Consider the following 22069-nt stretch of genomic DNA (forward strand, 5'->3'; position numbering starts at 1 on the left):
TGTTTGTATGCGTATGTATGTGCAGATGTAGATGGAGACATCATTGACGGGAGAAACGAGAGAGAAACGAGAGAGAAACGAGAGAGAAACGAGAGAGAAACGAGAGAGAAACGAGAGAGAAACGAGAGAGAAACGAGAGAGAAACGAGAGAGAAACGAGAGAGAAACGAGAGAGAAACGAGAGAGAAACGAGAGAGAAACGAGAGAGAAACGAGAGAGAAACGAGAGAGAAACGAGAGAGAAACGAGAGAGAAACGAGAGAGAAACGAGAGAGAAACGAGAGAGAAACGAGAGAGAAACGAGAGAGAAACGAGAGAGAAACGAGAGAGAAACGAGAGAGAAACGAGAGAGAAACGAGAGAGAAACGAGAGAGAAACGAGAGAGAAACGAGAGAGAAACGAGAGAGAAACGAGAGAGAAACGAGAGAGAAACGAGAGAGAAACGAGAGAGAAACGAGAGAGAAACGAGAGAGAAACGAGAGAGAAACGAGAGAGAAACGAGAGAGACACAGAAGAAATTTCAGATTTGCCCCAAGGATGTGAGCTGTTTGCAACTAATGCCACACTAAGTCATTAATATATACAACAATCTCAAGCTATTTGTAAATGACATGGTAATGAATGAGAAAGTGTTATCTCAAAATAACTGTAGCTGTATGTAGTCTAGTATTGACAAAATATTAGCTTCATGCTAAGATTGGCATCTAGATCTTAATGGAGGGAAGTGTGAAGCTGTGCACTTCATGAAATGTGAAAATGTAGATGCTTATATGACATGACTGGTTCCAGTTGTGACTCATTGACTGTCTGTTTATAAATACCTGGAAGTAAAAACAAAAGGTGATATGAAGTAGAGCAATCTCAGAGAGTAAGTAGTAGGTATAAGTCACAGGGTTCAATGTACGGGAAAAATATGAGTTCTGTCCTTTGTTCTTCAGGTTGCTGCTGGTGCAGTGGGCTTAGCACAACGAGCACTGGATGAGGCAACAAAATACTCTCTCGAGAGGAAGACATTTGGAACTACTATTGCAAATCATCAAGTAAGTAAAGGCAGCAAAGGTATAAGTTTCATTAGTTTACTTACTGCTTTTACTTTTGAAGCTGCACCATGAGCAGTTTCACTCTTGAATCACTGGCTCACCTGGTTACAAATAATTATTAATAAAGTGTACTTCTGGTGAGTGAATTTTAAAAAAGTTTAATTTTAAATTTGGAAACAAATACCTTATCAAAAATTTAAATACATTTTCTTAATGCCTAAGAAACTGAAATACAAAAATTATACTCAGAGGTGCATTCTCATTTCCAGTGAAGCATCTACATGAAGTCTGAGGAAGCAACACTAGCATATTTTTGTTTATCTAATGTATTCCACATCCTCAATGATCAGACAGTATATATAATATAATCACATAATTTCAAAACCCTGTCATGTCACTATAGAAGTACTTCCCTCCAAAAGACTTTCAGCTGCATAAAACTGTGGAAGTTAGAAAAACTAGGTTTTGAATGCAGGGTGGATGGGAAATTTCACAGTAAAACTATGGTAGATGATTTTTTCATTGGCAATATGTGGCCTACGATTATCACTGTGGAGTAGAATGCAGAATAATTTGATAATGATCCTGAACCCACTTCTTATTGTTTGTTCAGGTTCACAACTGTTAACATTAATGATGGTTCTAAGACAGTAATTAAGTAATTGAAAATGAAATTTTTTTTGAATATAGATGCTTAAATTTGTTTCTTTTATACTGAAACATTTCACTACTTATCCAATGCAAACAAGTAATCAGGGCAAGTCTCATCTACATAGTTCAGAGAAGCTTGTATTCAGGAGAGGGCAGGGGGAGGATCCAGATGGCACAGGTCGAGCATGTTGTGCTCAGTAGATGTTCAGCCACTGGGTGGTCAGCACTCCTCTTTGTCAAATTTTGGTGACAGCTGGTGGGTGGTCATGCCCTATACCTTCCCAAAACTTCTTGCCACATGGCCATATCCCTGCAGAAGACCTAGGTGCAACATACATTCTATATACCCACCCAGTACATCCTATTTCAGTCATAGGTGTTTCCTCTCCTATCAGTGACATGGTCATCTGTGAAAGCAGGCACGTCATATACTCAAATGTAGGGCCACTGTCGAAGTGGTCGACTCTGATCTTGGCCACAGTTTAAGGCCAAACATGTGGTAAACACAATATTCTTGTGAATAGGGGGCTCCATATGGTTCCCAAGTTGCGCAGCGACCATAGACCATAAAATTACCAAATAAGCAGCAACTAGTCACAAGATCATGTTTTCTTTATTTAATTTCCCATATCGATTTCGACTGATTAGCAGCCATCGTTGGTGCTTTCAATGTGTATCGTCCTCTCACCAGTCTCCTCTTCCTCTGTCCTACATCACCCTCTCGGCCCACCACTCCTCCATGCGCACACGCACGGATCGTAAGTTTATAGCATACAATCTATAATTTTTATAAAAGTTCCTTTATAATCATAAACCACTTTAAATTTCTTATGTCATTATAATTTAATTATTTCCATTTGCTGGTAGACAAAAAACAATTTTTATACTAAAAATAATAAACTGAAGTATCTATGCTAAGCTTCAATGTTCATCAGGTTCGCAACTCCACATCTCAATACAATAGTTGGAAAGGAATAGACTGTCCCATGACACTCATTTTTCACGCTGTGCATGGGCTAAAGTTACCAGATTTTGTAAAATAAAAAAATGAAGTGATGAATTTGATTACAGCAAAATTTTCAAAGCTAAAACACATATGCGTATCATATCACACAAAAAATTACATAGGCCTTCCATGTATTTAATAGAGTGCAGAAAATATTAAGTTTTTGGAAGTATACATTCAAAGAATATCAAAAGTACATATTTATCATTTTCAAGAGTTTGGCACTTTTGAACAATCGGTATGTGACTGAGGTTCAGTGAAATACAATTAGAATCAATTATTGAATATCAGTTTTTGCAAATTTAAATATTTCTGTAAAGGGTACACTTTTACAGCTCACTGTCAGCTGGAGTTATGCCTTGATTAACACAAGAAACAGACATTCAACAAATTTAGACCTCTTATCCTTCACAAATAAAATGATTTGTTTTGCAAAGGCATTGGAGCCATGGATCCTTGACAACAATCCTACCATTCTTGAAATATTTGATACACCTTACTTAGGTCTAAAGAAAATAATTTATGCCAGTTAGCAGTAGTGTGAAAAATAAGACAGTGATCATGTTGCAAACATATTCTCAGAGACAGGTGAACTACTCATACAGGTCATTTAAGCCAATATTTTCACTCAGGTAAAACAGTTCTACAGCCTTTCCAGAATCTTCGCAACCCTTGCAGCATTTTCTCTGCAAGAAGGGACTATGTTCATAGTTGCTGTCCTCCATCATACACTTTTTTTGAAAAAACTGAAGCATATTCATATAAAAACTTAGATTTCTCAGTTCTAAAATTCAGCAAAGCAAAAGAGTTCCTAAATGTATTGTCTACTCCATTAAAGAAAAACAAATTAAAATCCTCAGTTACTTTTGTGTGTCTCTAGTAGACTTAAGTCAGTCCTTTCTGACAATTTTGGGGTGAAATGGCCTATTTAAAGAATGGTGTACAGATATTTGCTGATTCCAGAAAATACATACTGTTTTGAAAATTGGCTAGGTTAGATTTTACTGTTTTAAGGGACTATAAAACTTAACCGTTTCCTGATATAAGAAAAGTGTTGAAGATTGATAAATAATAAAAATATATGGAACCCTCCTATGATTCCACTTTGGGATTACCGTAACTATGAGCATGGCATCTATCTTGAAAATAAGTTGACATTATGATAAACTATCCAAAATCTTAAACAGTGGCCCAATTAATTAATAATGGGTGTAATCTGATTAGGAAAAAAATATATTAATAAAAGTACTGTGTCAGAGTTCAGAATATAGCAAGCACAAAGGCAAAAAAGGCAATGAAAATTACGTTGATCAAAACTTTCAGTTACCTGAAACCAGTTAACTTATGGAATAACTTACACTGAAAGTATACTTGCTCTAAGAGAAGAATATCTGCTGTCAAATGAGAGGTAACAATACCTTGGATTCTATGGATCAGCTCAAAATGTTTCTCCATTACTTACTGTAGCAGAATTTTCAATTACCTTTAACTTCTAATGAAGTGAGCTTCCTGTAAAACTAATTGCAGCATTGCAATCAATCAATGGGACCAACTAAACCCTGAATTTAAGGGTGGTGGTGGTGGTTAGTGTTTAACGTCCCGTCGACAATGAGGTCATTAGAGACGGAGCGCAAGCTCGGGTTAGTGAAGGATTGGGAAGGAAATCGGCCGTGCCCTTCCAGAGGAACCATCCCGGCATTTGCCTGAAACGATTTAGGGAAATCACGGAAAACCTAAATCAAGATGGCCGGAGACGGGATTGAACCGTCGTCCTCCCGAATGCGAGTCCAGTGTGCTAACCACTGCGCCACCTCGCTCCTGAATTTAAGGGGAAATTTGTCAAAATAATACAGTAACATACCCCTCTGCATTCTGTATATTTCATATCCAGGTGTACTGAAAATACCCTAAAAAAATCTAGTTATTCATGGGAGAAGAAAATGTAAGAGATGGAAGAGTTCCAACTTGTTATGTCCCAAGTGAACACACAGGCAGATAACAATGACATCATTCTCAATAGATGCTTCTGCGACAGTAAAGCAGAATTTCTTGTCAAAATTCTCATTGTTTGGAGACGCAAGTGTAATCCCTAGATAGTTCAATGAATAAAGGAATCAAATATTCAAGCACTATTTACATGATTGCTCATTTTATCATTGTCTTTCCAGATCATTTATTGATTAAGCATTTTAATATTTTACACCGGTTTCTCCATCTATGAAATTATAAAAAAGTAACATGTTTCTCTGAGCATAACAAAAGTGTGAAATACGTGTACCGTTCCTGTATTCGTTTTACTCTGACACTGCTTCATCATTTTTCAACTAATGGTGTCGTCACAGGTCTCTCGGTACATTGCTATAGTATTTTTGATGTGTCTTGCAAAATATGGTGGGGTAGAGTGCAAACAACATTTACAGAGAATTGCTAATGTGCAACCATCTATTCATTCAAGTCATTACCTGAATTGTGGAAGAACCTAGAGCTATGCAAAATTTGACCCACTGCTTGGAGGAAAAAACCACCTACAATGGGAGGAAGAAATGGAATTAGATTTCATTATTTGAGAGGATATCTGATGTTATTTCACTGACTACAAAATTGGGTCTAATTTACAAAGAACTTGGCAGTATGAACCCACAAATCAATACAATGTTGCACCACTTCTAACTTGAATACATGCAATGGTTTGGTTGGAAAGTGTCATAATGCCATTGTATCTTCTCCTGAGGTAAGATGGCTTACAAATGTTTTAAATTGTTCTTGATATTCCTGATACTAGCACTGGGTTCAAGTTGACGTATAAACTGTACCCATGCATATCTGTTAGGGACAGATCTGGAGATCTTGTTGACCATGGGAGTACCACAACATAATGCACACAGTTCATATATGTGTGCTGTGTGTGGACAAGCATTGTCCTGTTGAAAAAGACACCCGATAATCTGAATATTGCACAACTCAACCAGCTGACCAAATGGAGACACATTGAGGCCCCCATTCAAACTGTCATGTGCTGTCTCACATGAGAATGCAGTATCTGTGTCCTTGACAGTGATCAGTCAGCATGTAGTGGTGTTATTAGGCCTGGTAGGGTATATAAGGGGTTGAAACAGCATCAAACACAAAAACAGTTTTAGTATCCCTCCAAGCGATCATCACAATGGAGGCAGACGATTTGGTAGGATTAATGTAGTGGGATAGTGCAGAAACCTGCCATGGAGGGCAGATCCACTGGCAGAGGTGTTTACCTGCGGGTCACAGTAGGCAGGGTGGGCCAGTGTTTACTCAGTATCCTTGCTGACCATGTAGTGAAGTGACACTATCACCACTTCAGTATCTGCACAGGCATGGTAAAGGACATACTTATGTGTGTGTATTTTCTTTCCCTTTTTCATAGTGTACACTGGGTCTGCTATGTACCCGGTGTTCCTGCAATTCTGGCAGTAACAGTTGTGCCTACAAAGCAGCAGCAACAGCTGCCACAGCAAAAGGAGCAGATGCATGCGCACACAACACACAACCCTGAATAGACTGGCCTACCACTGCTGAAGCTGGCATACAAAGCAAGACACCCCTTGTTCCATTTTCTGTGTTGCTCCCGCCACCCTTGATGTCACTTGCTGGTTTCAGTGAGTTAACAGAAAGGTGGGAGAATTACCTGTGTCAGTTCTTGCTGCACTGACAGTTAAGGCATATCATTCAAATTTTGGACAGCTTCATATAAATATGCACTGCTGGACAACATCAACGCTGCCAGGTTATCAGTTGAATGAAGCCCTCTACTGAGCATGAGAAACTTCCCATTGATGAGCTTTGTTGGTTGCTTATGCAGTATTTTGTACAGCAAACCCATGTAATGGTGGTGAGTTTTTTTTTTGTGGTTTTAGGGCGCAAAACTTCTATGGTCATTAGCGCCCAGCCCGTGACTTAGGAAACAGTAAAAAACCGAAATTGAAAACCAGCAGCAATGGGAACAAAGTCATAAAATGGGAGAAACTAAAAACAGAAGGAATGCTTAAAAATCTACTACAGAAAGGGGTTGGTTGTCCCCAAAAAAGCTTCAAATGACTGACGTCATTTCACTGTCACGAATAAACTGGAGAACGCGGTCGGCTGAGCGCGTGTCATCTGCTAAAATCAACGATAGATCAGGCGATAGCTGTAGACGGGAGCGTAACGGATTAAAATAGGGGCAGTCAATTAAAAGGTGTCTTACCATCCACAGCTGAGAGCAGTGGGGACAGAGTGGGGGAGGATCGCCGCTTAAAAGATGTCGATGGCTAAAAAGACAGTGCCCTATCCGGAGTCTAGCTAAAATTACCTCCTCCCGACGACGCGTTCTGGAGGAAGAGGTCCAAGTGCAAGGAAGGGCTTTCACTTCCCGCAATTTATTATGGGGAAGTGTTGACCAATGCGCATGCCATAAATGAGTGCTTAGAGCCATTTGAACAGAGAGGGGGATAGGGATGGAGAAACTTAAAAAGTAAGGACACGTCACACAGCCCTGATGATAAGAAGTATCTACTTGTTGTGAGGATGAGGAGTGGTGTAGATGGAGAAGAAATAGAGAGTAGGGGGTTGAAGGTAGAATATTGGTAAACATTGTGCAAGCTTCAGTGCAGACATGATTATGATTGCATGAAAAGTGAAGATGGATTAGAAGATAAATTAATAGTGCAGTTAAGAACTAGGAAAAAAAAGGACGTAAGAAAAAAAGAGAAAGAGGTGAGGGAAGAGAACAAAGATGGAAAAAGTAATAGTATTAAAGACATTAATGAAACATAATAAACGAGAAGATAAAATGGAAAAAGGTAAAGATGATAATGAAAAAAGTTGGGTATATGTGACTTTGGTGGTATTTGTGGCACTGTCAGCCTGTAAAGTTACAATGTTGGCACATAGTATTACTATATTAGAAAACTGAGCACGGCACAAGGCAAAGGCCAGGTCCAAGATAGCTGATGTTTGCACAGGAGCTGCTGGGCCAGGGGTATTGATGCTGGCAGGTAAACAAAAGGATCAGTGGCTCTGCCCGTACAATGCCTCACACATGCCCTCTGTGACAGCATTCTGCACTGTTCTGCTGAGATACCTGTGCCAGCTCAACTACACCCATCTTGTTTTCAGGGGGAGTGATGTAGTACCTGCTCTAGTGGATATCAACTCAGTCAAAATTGGAGAAGTTTTTGCTGTGAGTTCCAATTCAATTTTGGACATATCTCCTTCAGTGGTTGATCTGTTGCCAGGAAATCTGATGCTGAGGTAAATGAACATACCTCTGCCAGAGGGGCGAAAGAATGTGGAGGCTGGGGCAATGGTTTCTTCACTGGCAGCTGTAGGAGAAATGTCTCATCCAGATTTAATGGGCTGTGTGTCCATAGTGACAGGGGTCTATCCCTGCCAGTGCCCTATTCTGCAGTCGAAAGTTGGTTGGCAGAGAGTGCATTGGGTGGCAGCAGCAGGTGATCACACTGCCTCACACAGCAACAGTACCACAAATGACCACGTTACCCAGCTGGCTTTGAGATAGTGAGGCAGAGGATCTAACAAATCATGGATGCGACTAATTGGAATGGTGGGTCAAATACTCCCAACTGACATACACCACAAACAAATGCTGACCTCTGTGGCCCACCATGACACCTGGTAGTGAACCCTGCTGCTGGCCACAAGACTGTGGCGTGACTGGCCTATCGGGTCCAATGTTCCACAATGTGTGACTCAAGGTGCAACAGATCCAAAAGTCTCCATGGCTGGCGGCTGCACAAACATTTTGCCAGACTGCACATACTAACCAGCACTTGGGCAATCCATTCTGGACTGGTGAAATGATTTCCTTTGATGGCCTAAGAGATCATTGGCTCTGGCTGCAGTAAAATGCAGCAACATCTGCTGCAAGGTATCATCCAATGTGGAAGCTAGAGCCCCTGTAGGTTGAACTCCCAAGTGGGGTCCTGCCATCAACTGCAATAGCATATCTCCATTTGTATGCTGAGTTATGAATGGTAATGAATTCCATAGCAGTATTACTGAGAAAGTAGGCCCACCTCTGCAAATCATGGGCCATCTGATCAAGTAGCTTAGATTGAGGGGTGAATAAGGAAACCAGGAACTTTTTGTTGCTGATGAGTAGGAACTCCACACAAAAGAAAAAACATTTTTATGCAAAAAGTAACAGCCAGTGGCTCGTTTTCTACCTGCAGGTAATTACACTGCACTGTGAAAAGCATGTTCAGTGTGTATGCGATAGTGATGCTTGGTGCCATCTGTGTTCTGATGTGACACAACCACACCTATGCCATACCGGGATGCATCCTGTTAGAACACATACAGTATATTATATATATATATATACAGAAAATTCCAGTACAATGATTCTTGACATTTGTGGATACTTCTAGAATGTACTCGAACTAAATATAGAAATTAAAATTGCACAGTCCAGGTGAGTTTTGAACTCTCAACCCTCCATGCAACAGTTCAGTATCATAAGCACTACACCAAGGTGCTACTTAGCTTCTGGCCAGCTGGAGTGGCCGAGCGGTTCTAGGCAATATAGTCTGGAACTGCGCGACCGCTACGGTCGCAGGTTCAAATCCTGCCTCGGGCATGTATGTGTGTGTGTGATGTCCTTAGGTTAGTTAGGATTAAGTAGTTCTAAGTTCTAGGTGACTGATGACCTCAGAAGTTAAGTCCCATAGTGCTCAGAGCCATTTGAACCATTTGAACTTAGCTTCTGATGCAACATTGCTCCCTCCGTAAGTGAACAACATCTCGGTGTTATGTCGTCCTAGTGCGGGAATGGGTCATTGGTCCTGCATACTCCAACTCCTGATGACTGATGCTCAGCCTTGCGGTGATCTTCCTAGAATTTCTTTTGCTACTATGCTCTTCATCACCTTTCCGCTTGCTGCCTGTCACCGGAGCTTCGAATTTAGCCTGGGTTGCAGGATACTTATGGTCCACGTCCTTTGGATGAAGCTCTATATCTCTGATATCCTCTGACCGATTTGAGGCAAGCATAATTTGAGATATCTTGGCGTCCTCCACCTGCTCAGCTGAGAAATCCTGGAGTGCAACAAGACAGTCACCATCTTCATTGAAGTCTTGATGGTCTTGCCAACTGTCTCTCAAGAAATCCTGTGCATCTTTATGCTTTCTTCTACTTTTGTACACTATGGTAAGGTCATACTCAACGATCCAACAGGACGACTCACCAGGTCGGCACTACGTCTTCTGAAGACGTATCAACCAACAAATTGAATGATGGTCTGTAACAACTGTGAATGGCCTTCCAAAGAGATAGTGTCAAATCTGCATATGACCCAGATCTCTTTCTGTAGCCGAGTAGTTTCTCTCAGCTTTTGTAAGTGTCCTAAAAGCACAGGCAATAACCTTCTCCTTTCCATTCGAAATTTGCACCAGAACACCACTGAGCCCATACCCACTGGCATCTGTGTGTAGTTATGTACGTGCTCTCATCATACAGACCAAGTATAGGGTCAGTTGTCAGAGCTTTTTGCAGCACATTGAAAGAATCTTTTAACAACTCTTTGAGTGGCCTGGCTTTGAGACAAGCTGAAGCTAAATTTATCTGGGGGTGGTGCTGAACAAAAGTCTTTGATAAAACGACGGCAATAAGAACGTAATCTGAGGAAGCTTCTCACATCTCTAATACTTTTAGGAATAGGTATCACCTTTTCTGGGTCTGGCTGCACACCTTCGTTTGACACAAGGCGTCCAAGTATTTTGTCCAGAGAGATACTTTCTTGGATTAAGTTTCAGTCTGCCTTGTTGGAGACACTTAAGAACGGCCTTAGTCTCTTTATATGTTCATCAAATGCCTCTGAGAACACTGTAAGGGCATCTAAATAACAGACACATATCGCCCACTTCAGATGACGTAGAAGATTATACATCATCCATTCAAAATTGCTGGTGCATTACACAAACCAAACGGCATTACCTAAAACTCATACAGGCCCTCAGGGGTGATGAATGCAGTTCTCTCACGATCAGCCTCATCTACTTCGATTTGCCAGTATCCAGAGTACATGTCCCTGGTTGAGAAAAACTTAGCTCCCTTCATACAATCTAGTGTATCGTCAATTAATGGAAAAGGGTAAACGTTCTTTTTAGTTATCTTATTAAGCTTCCTGTACTCAACACGAAAGCACCAGCTGCGATCCTTCTTCCTGGCGAGAACCACTGGTGACGACCATGGGCTCTTGAAAGGCTCAACGATGTCATTCTTCATCATTTTCTCTACCTCGTCGCGAATTATTTGATGTTCCGCTGACGACACGCGGTATGCTCTCTGACTTATTGGTTGATGGTATCTCGTGCGAATCCGGTGCCTCACTGTCGATTTGTGTAATTTGTTCTTCACCTGTGTACTGAAGCATCCAGATAACTCTTGAAAAAATGACAAGTAGCTTCTTCCGTTGTTCTTTAGTGAGATTTGGTGATAGTCGAGCTAGAAGATCTTGTCTCGTAGTGGTAACGCTAATTTCGCCCACAAACTCGGCGTGGTAGGTTTCTATGACGCTCAGATGTTTTGCAATTAACGGCTCAGCGTTTGCTACGCACATGCGTCTTGGATCTGCGGTTCTTGGCGACAGTTAACTATGCGTAATTCACCGAATCCGTTCTTAAATGAGACGACAGAAGCTGGGATGACCAAGTTATTCTCCTGTGGTACGCTCCTTACATTCCAATAAAAGATCCATGGGTTGATGCATGGCCTGACACGTGACAGTTACTTTTCTAGGTCTTAACACAGGAATGACCACTTCAGCCAGCACACAGTCTCCACACACTCGGATGCGTATCTTCCTGTCCACAGTATCTCATCTCGTCTAGCATTATCTTCCAGCGACCGCAATCTCTAATTGCCTGAGATGCTTTCAGAAGGTCCCATCCGAGAATGGCGTCATGACTGCACTCTTAAAACGACGAATTCTAAGGACTGTGTATGGCCACTTATGTGGAACCTACAGGAAGATGAGTCATGTGGGTATATTTCCCAATAGCCACCTTCAGCAGAGATGTTTTGTTGTCAACGAATACGGTTTTCTGCAACTGGCGACGGTACTTCTCCGAAATGACTGAATTTGATGCTCCATAGTCCACAAGAGCTTAGGAAACTACGTCGACATCATCGTCGATGGCCGACCAGCCCATCATTTTGGTAGGGGTCGACGGCGGAGAATTTTTGTCTTCAGCGGCCTCACCTCAAAAATAAGGTCGCGCCCTTTAGAAGCTCCAGCCAGTCGCCTAGCTGCTGCAACCTGGAAAACTGAACAGCGATGGAGACCTTGTTCGACGTGTTGGCGAGCGTTCTCTCCAGCGGCTAGCTTGCGGCGATCGTGACCTACGTCGTCCTGCACCCACATCATCTTTTACATCTTCGTCGTCCTGGAGTTGGCGTCGGCTAAGATCGGTCTGTTGTCTTCTGGTGCGGGCATCATCAAATATCCGCCGCCTTTCTCGACAATAGCGCACCACATGTCCCAGTCGTTCGCAGTGGAAACTGACGTCTGGAGGACCCAGGATAACCAACCAGTATGTCTTCCTTGGTGCCCTAACAGGTTCCTCATGCAGCATTTTGGAACCTAACTCCGCCTGGGTCTCGGCATTTTCACCGTTTTAAAGGGAAATGAAGGTCGAGAGACTGGGTTCAATGTCTGTTCCAATGCCTCCCTTATGACCTCTGGATGCGTCTCTGTTTTGCTCGCCATACAATCGAAGTGCCTTATGAACTTCCTCTCTCACTATCTGACTAAGGACACTTCTGAAATCAATTGCTTCCTCCATCACAGACACCGATACGACATTTGGAAGCCATTCAAAACTTCTTGCGTGTAATTCTTTTTTGATGTATTGTCTCAATATACTGGCACCATGTTATGAAGTCGTCTGCTGTCGAAACATCCTTCAGAAATAGAGCTCAATACATGTCCTCTGCGACACCCTTCATGAGAACCTTATCTTCCTCCTCCATTCTAGGGTCCACTATCTTACACAGCTCCAAGACGTCTTGAGTGTAGGATGCTGTACTTTGGTCCCTTCTCCCACTTTTACACCAACCTACCAAACTATGAAATCATCGGTCTCTTGTTCATAATAAAACAATGCCACAAGTGTGAGAATAAAACAGACGAAATATCTAACATAAAGCGGAAAGAAAGGAAAAGCCACGAGAACGAAGGGAAGGCAACGAGCACTAAAAGGAACAAAAGTACAAGAAAACAACAGAGACGCTAGAAATGGAAGAGAGTAAAACATGAAAGCAGATTACTGTGGCTGGCCAACCACGAGAATAAAACGGGAAAGCTAGCCACTCTGCAACACATTGTCCCTCTGTGTCCTCCACCGTAGTGCTTTTAGGGTGGAGGTTTTAAAGGACATGCGCTAAAACCTACATGGAAGTATAAAACATACTCTCACGGATGAAATGGGCGACAATGCCTCAACAGCAGCTTTAGTTTTACAACGCCGAAGGCAGGGTGCTGGGAAAGTTAAAAGTCTGCCGCAGAGTGGCTAAAAGTGGGCAGTCCAGCAATAGGTGGACGACTATCATTTGGGAGCCACAGTGACACTGAGATGGGTCCTCACAACGGATTTGGGAACCATGTGTTGGCCACGTATGGCCAATGCGGAGCCAGCAGAGGACAACCAATTCCCTGTGAGAGGCCTGTGTGGAAGACTTCCACACATTCATTTTAATTAATGACACACAGTTTGTTGTGCGTGCTGTTATGCCATTCCGTCTCCCAAAACTGGAAAACCCTGCGGTGTAAGACAGGCATATCCGAATCTGACCTGCGTTCTTTCTCCAGAAGCGGTTTCCATGGCACCTGTTTGGACAGCCTGTCGGCAAGCGCGTTGCCGGGGATTCCGACGTATCCTGGGGTCCACACCAACACCACAGAACAGCAGGACTGTTCCAGGGCATAGATGGACTCCTGAATGGACGCTACCAGAGGGTGGCGAGGGTAGCACTGGTCGGTAGCTTGTAGGCTGCTCAATGAGTCAGTACACAGGAGAAGTGACTCGCCAGGGCATGAGCGGATGTAGTCAAGAGCACGAGATATGGCCGCCAGCTTTGCAGTGAAACACTGCAGCCAACTGGCAAGGAGTGCTGCTCAATATGCCCTCCATTAACATATGCGAAGCCTATGTGACCATCAGCCATTGAGGCATCAGTGTAAACAACTTCATCTCGATTCTTGACGTGTTCCAGGTCTCTGAACTGACAGCGGAGAGTGGCAGGGTTAACAGAGACCTTAGGGCAATGCAAAAGGTCCAGATGAAGCTGTAGCCAAGGCGTACACCATGGAGGTGTACGTGAATGGACCGCAAGTAGAGGTGGTAAAGGGAAGGATTCCAGTTCAGAGAGAAGGGACCACACACGAACCGCAATTGTTAGCCCTGATCTGGGGTGCAGATGCAGGAGATGGACTGCCACGGGCGGGAAAAGAAGATAGTAATTCGGATGCTCAGGGGAACACAGTGAAGGGACACCAGCCTCCACCAGTACGCTGGTCATCAGACTCGTCCTAAAAGCCCCTGTCACTAATCGAACCCCCACAGTGGTGTACAGAGTCGAGTAAATGCAATGCTGAAGGCACTGCCGAACCGTAAACCACACTCCTATAGTCAATTCGGGATTAGACAAGGGTTCTGTAGAGCTGCAGCAGCGTACAGCGATTTGCACCCCAATTGGTGTTGCTCAGGCAATGGAGAGCATTGAGGTGCTGCCAGCACTTCTGCTTAAGCTGATGAAGGTTAAGGAGCCAAGTCAATCGAGTGTGTAAAACCAGTCCTAGAAATTAACGTGTCTCCACTACAGTGAGTGATCGTCATTAAGGTAAAGTGTGGGTTCCGTATGAGTGGTACGACGCTGACAGAAGTGCGTGACACACGACTTTGCGGCTGAAAACTGGAAGCCGTGGGCTAGCGCCCTTGATTGCGTCTTGTGGATGGCTCCCTGGAGGCTCAGTACGAAATGCAGAAGTCGTCTGCATACAGAGTAGGTGAGACGGAGGGCCCGACAGCTGCTGCTAGATCGTTAATGGCCATTAAAAATAGAGAGACACTCACTACAGAGCCCTGTGGGACTCCATTCTCCTGGATGTGGATGGAACTATGGGAGTCACCAACTTTACCATGGAAAGTACGGAGTGACGAAGTTTTGGACAAAAATTGGGAGTGGTCCCCGGAGAAACCACTCTTGCCATCTGGAAAGGGCTGTCTTTTTTTGACTTATGTAAAGCATATGACACAATGTGGCAAGGATCTGTCACCACGTTGTGTCGTAACATCTGATTGCCGTTTGGATTGCAGACTCGATGGACACAAGATTATGAGCAGTAGAGCGACCCTGGCGGAAGCCACCCTGACGTGGAGCCAGCAAGCCACGTGACTCCAGGACCCGACCCGCACCCTAAAGAGCGAGGGGTCGCGTTTTCTGCCACAGAAACAATTGTGCTAGTAACCCGCTCAATCATCACATCGATGTTACCATGTGGGGGAGAATCAGTTGTGGCAGCACAGGCTAAAGTTCGGCAGTCCGCCTTGTTCAAAGCCCATCTGGGCAGACGTCTATGTGTCTTATGCTGTGGCAGTGAGAGGAAGATGGGGAAGTGGTCACTACCACACAGGTCATCATGCGCTCTCCAGTGGAGAGATGGGAGAAGTCCTGGGCTGCAAATTGATAAATCAGTGGCCGAGTAGCTACCATGGGCCACACTGAAATGTGTGGCGGTCCCAGTATTTAAGAGGCAGAGGTCGAATTGCGACAGTGAAGTCGCAACATCTCTGCCTCGGCCAGTAAGCATGGTACCACTCAACAATGGGTTATGGGCATTGATCAACTCCCTAAACCTTCCCTACTTCTGGGAGATGTTAATCAGTGCAGCTAATACATTCAGGGGTACTGCACCATCTGGAGTAAGATATACGCTGCAGACAGTTATTTCCTGTGTCGTCCTTATTCAGACAGCCACAGCTTCAAGAGGGGTTTTAAGGGGCACATGTTCATTACAGCCTGTGTTTATGTCCTAAACTCAAACTCTACTGTTCCTGTAATACCCATTATACCCGCAGAGTGCAGCGGTCTGCATTGCTGGGAACCAGGTTTCCTGGAGGGCAATGCAGATAGCAGTTGTAAAGCTTAACAGTTGCCGTAGCTCACCCAGGTGGTGGAAAAAACCGCCGCAATTCTACGAGAGGATGACATCGTGAGACTGGGAAGGCATGGAACATTCAATGAGGCAGTTTACACCTCAGGGTCACCTGCTGTTACCGATTTATTGCCTGAGCAGTCTATATCCATTGTGCTTGAGAGTCTGGTGAGATCTAGGTCCTCAGCAGGCGCCAAAATCCACCTCATCCTCAGCCGCAGAGCTTGTAGGTTGTGGTGGTGTGGGTGCCACCGCAATTTCCTTGGTGTTAGTGGGTTTTCTTTTTGGGTTTCTCTCGCTGCTCCTTGGGTTTCCCTGGCTGAGAGGACTTCACGCTCATCCTCAGTCCCGGAGACTGAGCCAGTGAAGCCCTATGACCAGCTGCTTTTTGGCTCTTCAGCCACTGGCAGGTGGTGTCTTTCCCACTAGAAAAAACCTGGGAAGGGAGTGACCCAAGGGACCCCTTCCTAGTGAGAGAAGCCGAAGAAGACTTACGCTTCTCCAGCTTAGAAGTGGGGACAGACATCCCCGATGGTTGGTAGGGGGAGGGTGTTGCCCCCGAAGTAGGTGGTGCAGAAGCAACAGGGAGGGAAATTCTCTCCCCCCCCCCCCCCCCCCCCCCCCACAACCATCAAGGGGGCAGGTGTAGTCTTCCGGCTCTGAGAGGTGACCTGGGTTGGCAGAGCTGATGGTGCCAGAACTTGAGGGGCGACATAAGACAATGTCATACACACAGGACACAGCCGTTCAAATTTTCTCTTAGCCTCAGTGTAGGTCAGTCTGTCCAGGGTCTTGTACTCCATGATTCTCCTTTCTTTCTGGAGAATCCTGCAGTCAGGCGAGCAAGGCGAATGGTGCTCTCTGCAGTTGACACAGATGGGAGGCGGGGCACGTGGAGTATTGGGATGTGATGGGCATCCATTCTCAGCATGTGACACTGGAAGTACAGTGGGAAGACATATTGCCGAACTTCTAGCATTTAATGCACCACATCGCGGGCAGGAATATAGGGCTTTACATCACACTGGTAGAGCATCACTTTGACCTTCTCGGGCAATGTACCACCCTCAAAGGCCAAGATGAAGGCACTGGTGGCAACCTGATTATCCTTTGGACCCTGGTGGACAAAATGTACACCTCGCCACTCTAAATTGGTGTCTTGTCACAAGTGAGCAACTCCACTGTGACTGGACAGAGGATGCTGTTTTCATCAAGACTGACCCAGATCTAATTTTGGACAAGCCCTCCACCTCCCCCAATTTGTCCTCTAAATTCTCATCAAAAATCTGAGGCTTCCTCATCATGAAAGATTCCCCATCAGCTCTTGAACATACAAGGTACCAGGGCAAATAAGGTCCGCTGCCATCTCTACCCAGACGTTCCTCCCATGGTGTTGACAGAGAGGGGAATGATTTGGCATCATACTTGTGTGTGTTGACATGAGCTCATGATCACTTAGAGACTGCTGGTGTTTCACCACCAGCAAGAGATGATGGAAAATGGTGCAAATGGCTCTGAGCACTATGCGACTTAACTTCTGAGGTCATCAGTCCTCTAGAACTTAGAACTACTTAAACCTAACTAAGCTAAGGACATCACACACATCCATGCCTGAGGCAGGATTCCAACCTGCAACTGTAGCGCTCATGCGGTTCCAGACTGAAGCGCCTTGAACCGTATGGCCACACCGGCCGGCAGAGATGATGGACTACGCTTCATCATGTGTCATCCGCCCTGATGCCACCCACTCCAACCAGGGGCCCTCCCCACGGGCACCACCCAGCCTCAGCAAAGGCCACCTGGCACCTGGCAGGATGGCCATCACTGGAAGTCCCGATGTCTCAGGGAGATGGGCATCTATCCTTTGGCATACGTGGGGAGTTAGTGGCACAGGCATCAGCAGAGCGAACGCTGTGTGGTCAGGGGGCTACAACCAACAGGGTACGTAGTGGCCCCACCTCAACAGACTGGCTACCATGCTGGGTATCAGGTGTAGAGAAGTCCATGGTCATCGTCGACGCAGAAACCGACACTGCATAGTGCATGGTGGTAAACGCACCCAGGAAGGTGTCCTCGCCCAAGAGATGGAGAATGGGCAGAAATACAATGCGATGCCGAGGAAGTGGGCTAAAGATATCAATGCAGGATTGACACGACTCACCTCGTAAGGTGTCCTTCCCCAATTGGCTCGCTCTTCAGGAAAATTTTGGAGAATGGAGATCAAACCCCACAGGGGACCATCACAAAGGCCAAAACGTGTGAAACTCATTTTAGTCACCTCATATGACAGGCAGGAATACCTTGGTCCTATTCTAACTCCTGGACCCACAGGGGGCTGCTGTAGTTTCTCCTGGACGCTGTGCCATGCACTTTACTTTATCTTCAGCCTTGCACTTCTGTCAGTGTGTGTCGCCGAAAGACTTGCGCAGTTCCCCCTGGAATACTTCCCAGCTTGTGAACTTCTCCTCATCATTCTCACACCATTGCTCGGCAGTGACCTACAAATAGAAAAATGCGTTAGCCAAACACACGGTGTCATCCCATTTGCTAAATTTTGCTATACGCTCATATACCTTCAGCCACTTATTTGGATCTTGGCCATAGCCATCAGAGAACCCAGAAGCCTGTCTCATGTGGTGGCACACATTTGCTGTCATCGTCACATCCTGTTCTTCTGTCTCCGATAGATTGCCATCTGTTGAATATTGCTCGAACTCTGGTTTCTCGCCACAAACAGCGGCTCTGTTCTGGCATGATGGGAGCCACTGTGTCGTGGATAATGTGCACTATTACAAGTTCCAATACCCGACGCCTCTTCCAGAATAATGTCATGTAGAAGAAGGTGTAATTAGCTGAATGACAAACACTAACTTCACTTAACAAAGGTTTATTCAGCACTTGCACATACAAGAGCATGGAGCGAACTGCCTCTGGCCAGAACACACACAGTATGTATACAGCTACATAACATTCCAATACAATGATTCTTGACAGTTTTGGATACTTCTAGAATGTACTCGAACCGAATATAGAAATTAAAATTTCACAGCCCAGGTGAGTTTTGTACTCATGACACTCCACGCAACAGTTTAGTATCATAACCACTACACTACAGTGCTGCTCAGCTTCTGCTGCAACAATATTGTGAAACACTGACGAGTGCCCAAACTCCAACCAGAGAGGACAACTGATGGAGGGAGTAGTGCTTCACGAGAATGCTTGACCCCACATCAAGCACAGGAGCTTTTAAAAAAAATTGGGTGGACTGTTATGCCTCATCCCCCGTACAGCCCGGACTTTTCCTCAAGCTAATCGCTAGATTGCTGGGGACTGACGTGATAAAGGAACACTTAGGTGGCAAACACTTCAAGAGTGATTAAGTCCCGTACTTCCTCAATGGGTAGGTGGGGGCTTCTTCGACTTAGGAATGCAAAAGCTGGAGCACCACCTTCAAAGGTGTGGAAAAAGAAAAAAAAAAAAAAAAAAAAAAAAAAAAAAAATCAAGAGACTATGTTGAAAAACAGGCAAAAGTGTAAGCTTTTCAACGATTTATAAGTTAGAAGACATTGTTTATTGTCATTATTTGTAAAAAATATGGGAACCTTACTTTTGGTGCAACCCTCTTATCTTTGCATATCACATGTGTCAAAACATTTGTATTTGGCACAAAACAACTATAGTTTTTCAGCTTGCAATGAAGGGCATTTTCCAGAAGGCCTAGGACAACTGCCTGCATATATCATAAATGCTCCTCTTACATGGATCCCATGACCCAGATGTCATCAAAGTAGTTCACATAACCGAAAATGACGTGCATCAGCTGCTTCAAATGTAGTTTGGAATTTCATCTGCACCATGAATTTATCAAGGGCAAATAATCACACTGGTAGAGCCAAAAAGGACACTGAGCAATAAAAACTTCGGTGGTCTCATGGGAACTTGTGTTACCCCCGCAGCAAGGCCGTTGGCCTTTGTCGACTATGTAGAAACCAAAAACATAAAATATTTTCGGCTGAGATGATTTTTCTACTAGCAACATAGGCTTCTGTTCCACATTCTTATAACACGCAGAGATGAAGCATTGCCCCCTGAAAGGAATACGCTGCATACTACAAGAAAACTTCGACAGCCTCCTGTTCCAATGACCACTATGTCAAGAGTCCATTAGTATCTAAGTTAATTAGGCTTACCGTCACTCATACACTACCAGCGTAAGCAGAATAGTCAGTGAGCCATGGGGGGCATTGCCACAGTATATCACAAAGCATTGCCAAATTGCCTACCCTGTGGCATACCACACGCATGCTGTATGTGTGTCCTGACATAGGTGGGAGAGGGAGACAAAGGGTTACTGGTCAGTCTACCCTCCCGAGCAGTACAGAGCAGAAGGCAGAAGGACAATTCACAGTGAAGGCATTTGATTGCTTTCTTCTATCTAAGCCAATACTGGTACAGGCATTTACTATAAACGCATGTTGTGAGATTTGGTTGGCAGCTCATTGTGGCAGCTCATTGTAGCAGCTCTTTGACAAACAGGGTTTTGAAATAATTATTAGTTAGTCCTGTCTGGAATAAACACACTGGAGGCGAGTTCTAGGGTTAGAAAAAGTATTAATAACGCTGTTACAACAGAATCCAGTGCAGAAGTCCCAGGAGTGGATGCTAATAACAGTAGCAAACACTAGCGGCATCTTAAGACAACAAATTTGTCACATTCAGTATGTTTTGTATTGCAAGTCTGTTCACTGTGGTACTCCAAGCGAGAGCACAGACTTACATGGAGCTGGACCGAGGCTGGAGTCAAGGGATGCAGATTCAGCATCCAGATCGTCTGACTGAGAACTCTGTGAAAATGTGGAATCTAGGGGGGTTTTGAAGAGTCGCGTGGGGGCACTGTTTTTCCCACTTAAAGCCACCCAGCCAATCCTGCAGGTCTCTTGCAGGTGCCTGCCAATCACAATGTAGTTAGGTCCCCTCTACTGCTCCTAAGGCAGGGATGTGACTGCAGTTGCACTAACTAAGTCCGTGTTTGGTATCAACATTGTTCAGCTGAAAGGTAAACGTAACTGCTCTGCCAAATAAAGCTTGCAACATTATTGTTATACACCATTTAGCCCCACCCCTCAGGCTCCCTGGATTAGGGACTGCTAGGTTAACAGTAGTCTGGTGTTTTTGCTCTCTTTCTAACCCTTGTAAGCCTACTGAGGATGCTGTTCTCAGGGCTGGTATCAAGCTGGCTTTATATGCTAGTACATGCCTGTTGGTTGCAAAGTTCTACGGTGGCAACCTACTACAGCATCTAGATGACATATGAAGTCAAATGTTAAATGTTAATTCCTTGAATAATAACTGGTGCCCTCAGACCACGTCTGGGGGTGTCTGCATTTTCGCAAGGCTCGCACCTTACGGTTTACTTCATGTAACAATATGCCCTCAGCATCGTCTCTGCTTCCACACCTTGGAGCAGATGTCCTTTCTCACAGCTTCAAGATAACACTACAGTAACAAGGAATAATAAAAATATTACATATCAATGGGGGGCAGTCCCATTGAACACACACACCAAATGACACTTCTGCACAATGGGAAAGTTGGCAGTCCTAAGTGCAGAAGCAGAGCAACACTCAGAACCCATAGAATGCTGCGAGTGGGAAGTAGGATTCTGTCAGTAATTTGAACCTAATGAACCCGATGTGGATGAAGATGGGCAGTGCCACGATGTCACTGCACTCAAATCAGCAACGGCATCAGGACACAAATACCCAGCATTGGTCAAGGCTGCCTGGCTCACCACAAGGGGGCACATGAGCCACAAATTTCTAATTTTGGCACCTGCCCTACTTTGGACCTTGAGGTTGAGTGTTAACTGGACAACCACATCCCTCATTAGTGAGACAGTTTGAGTGTCCCCACTGTGCTACATCATATGCAGACACTTGTATGAGAGACCTGGCAGGTCAGTGATCTATGCTGCATAGAAGTTCCCTGGGTGTGTGTGCTTGTGAGATTGTAACATTGCCATGACCACATGGGTTTGATGATACTGCTTGAGTGACTGACTTAGACTCTGAAGCTCTCCTGAGCCTGTGCAGAATTTGAGTAAAGGTTCTCAATTTGATACAATCCTGCACTGCTGGACAATATCAATGCAGCTGTATCAGCTTGATTGACAATACATCTTACC

The 22069-nt window shown here is 44.4% G+C and overlaps 1 protein-coding gene across 1 annotated transcript in view; it reads left to right on the forward strand.

Moving 5' to 3' along the window:
- The window catches only part of LOC124721662 (probable medium-chain specific acyl-CoA dehydrogenase, mitochondrial), a 181092-nt gene that overhangs the window by 153994 nt on the left and 5029 nt on the right, over positions 1-22069 (forward strand). Inside the window, exon 9 of the mRNA XM_047246732.1 lies at positions 937-1038. Within this exon, the coding sequence (XP_047102688.1) occupies positions 937-1038 (102 nt within the window). The remainder of the gene's footprint in view (positions 1-936; positions 1039-22069) is intronic.

The sequence above is a fragment of the Schistocerca piceifrons genome, chromosome X (genome assembly GCF_021461385.2).
Source record: "Schistocerca piceifrons isolate TAMUIC-IGC-003096 chromosome X, iqSchPice1.1, whole genome shotgun sequence".
NCBI classification, from domain to species: Eukaryota; Metazoa; Arthropoda; class Insecta; order Orthoptera; family Acrididae; genus Schistocerca; species Schistocerca piceifrons.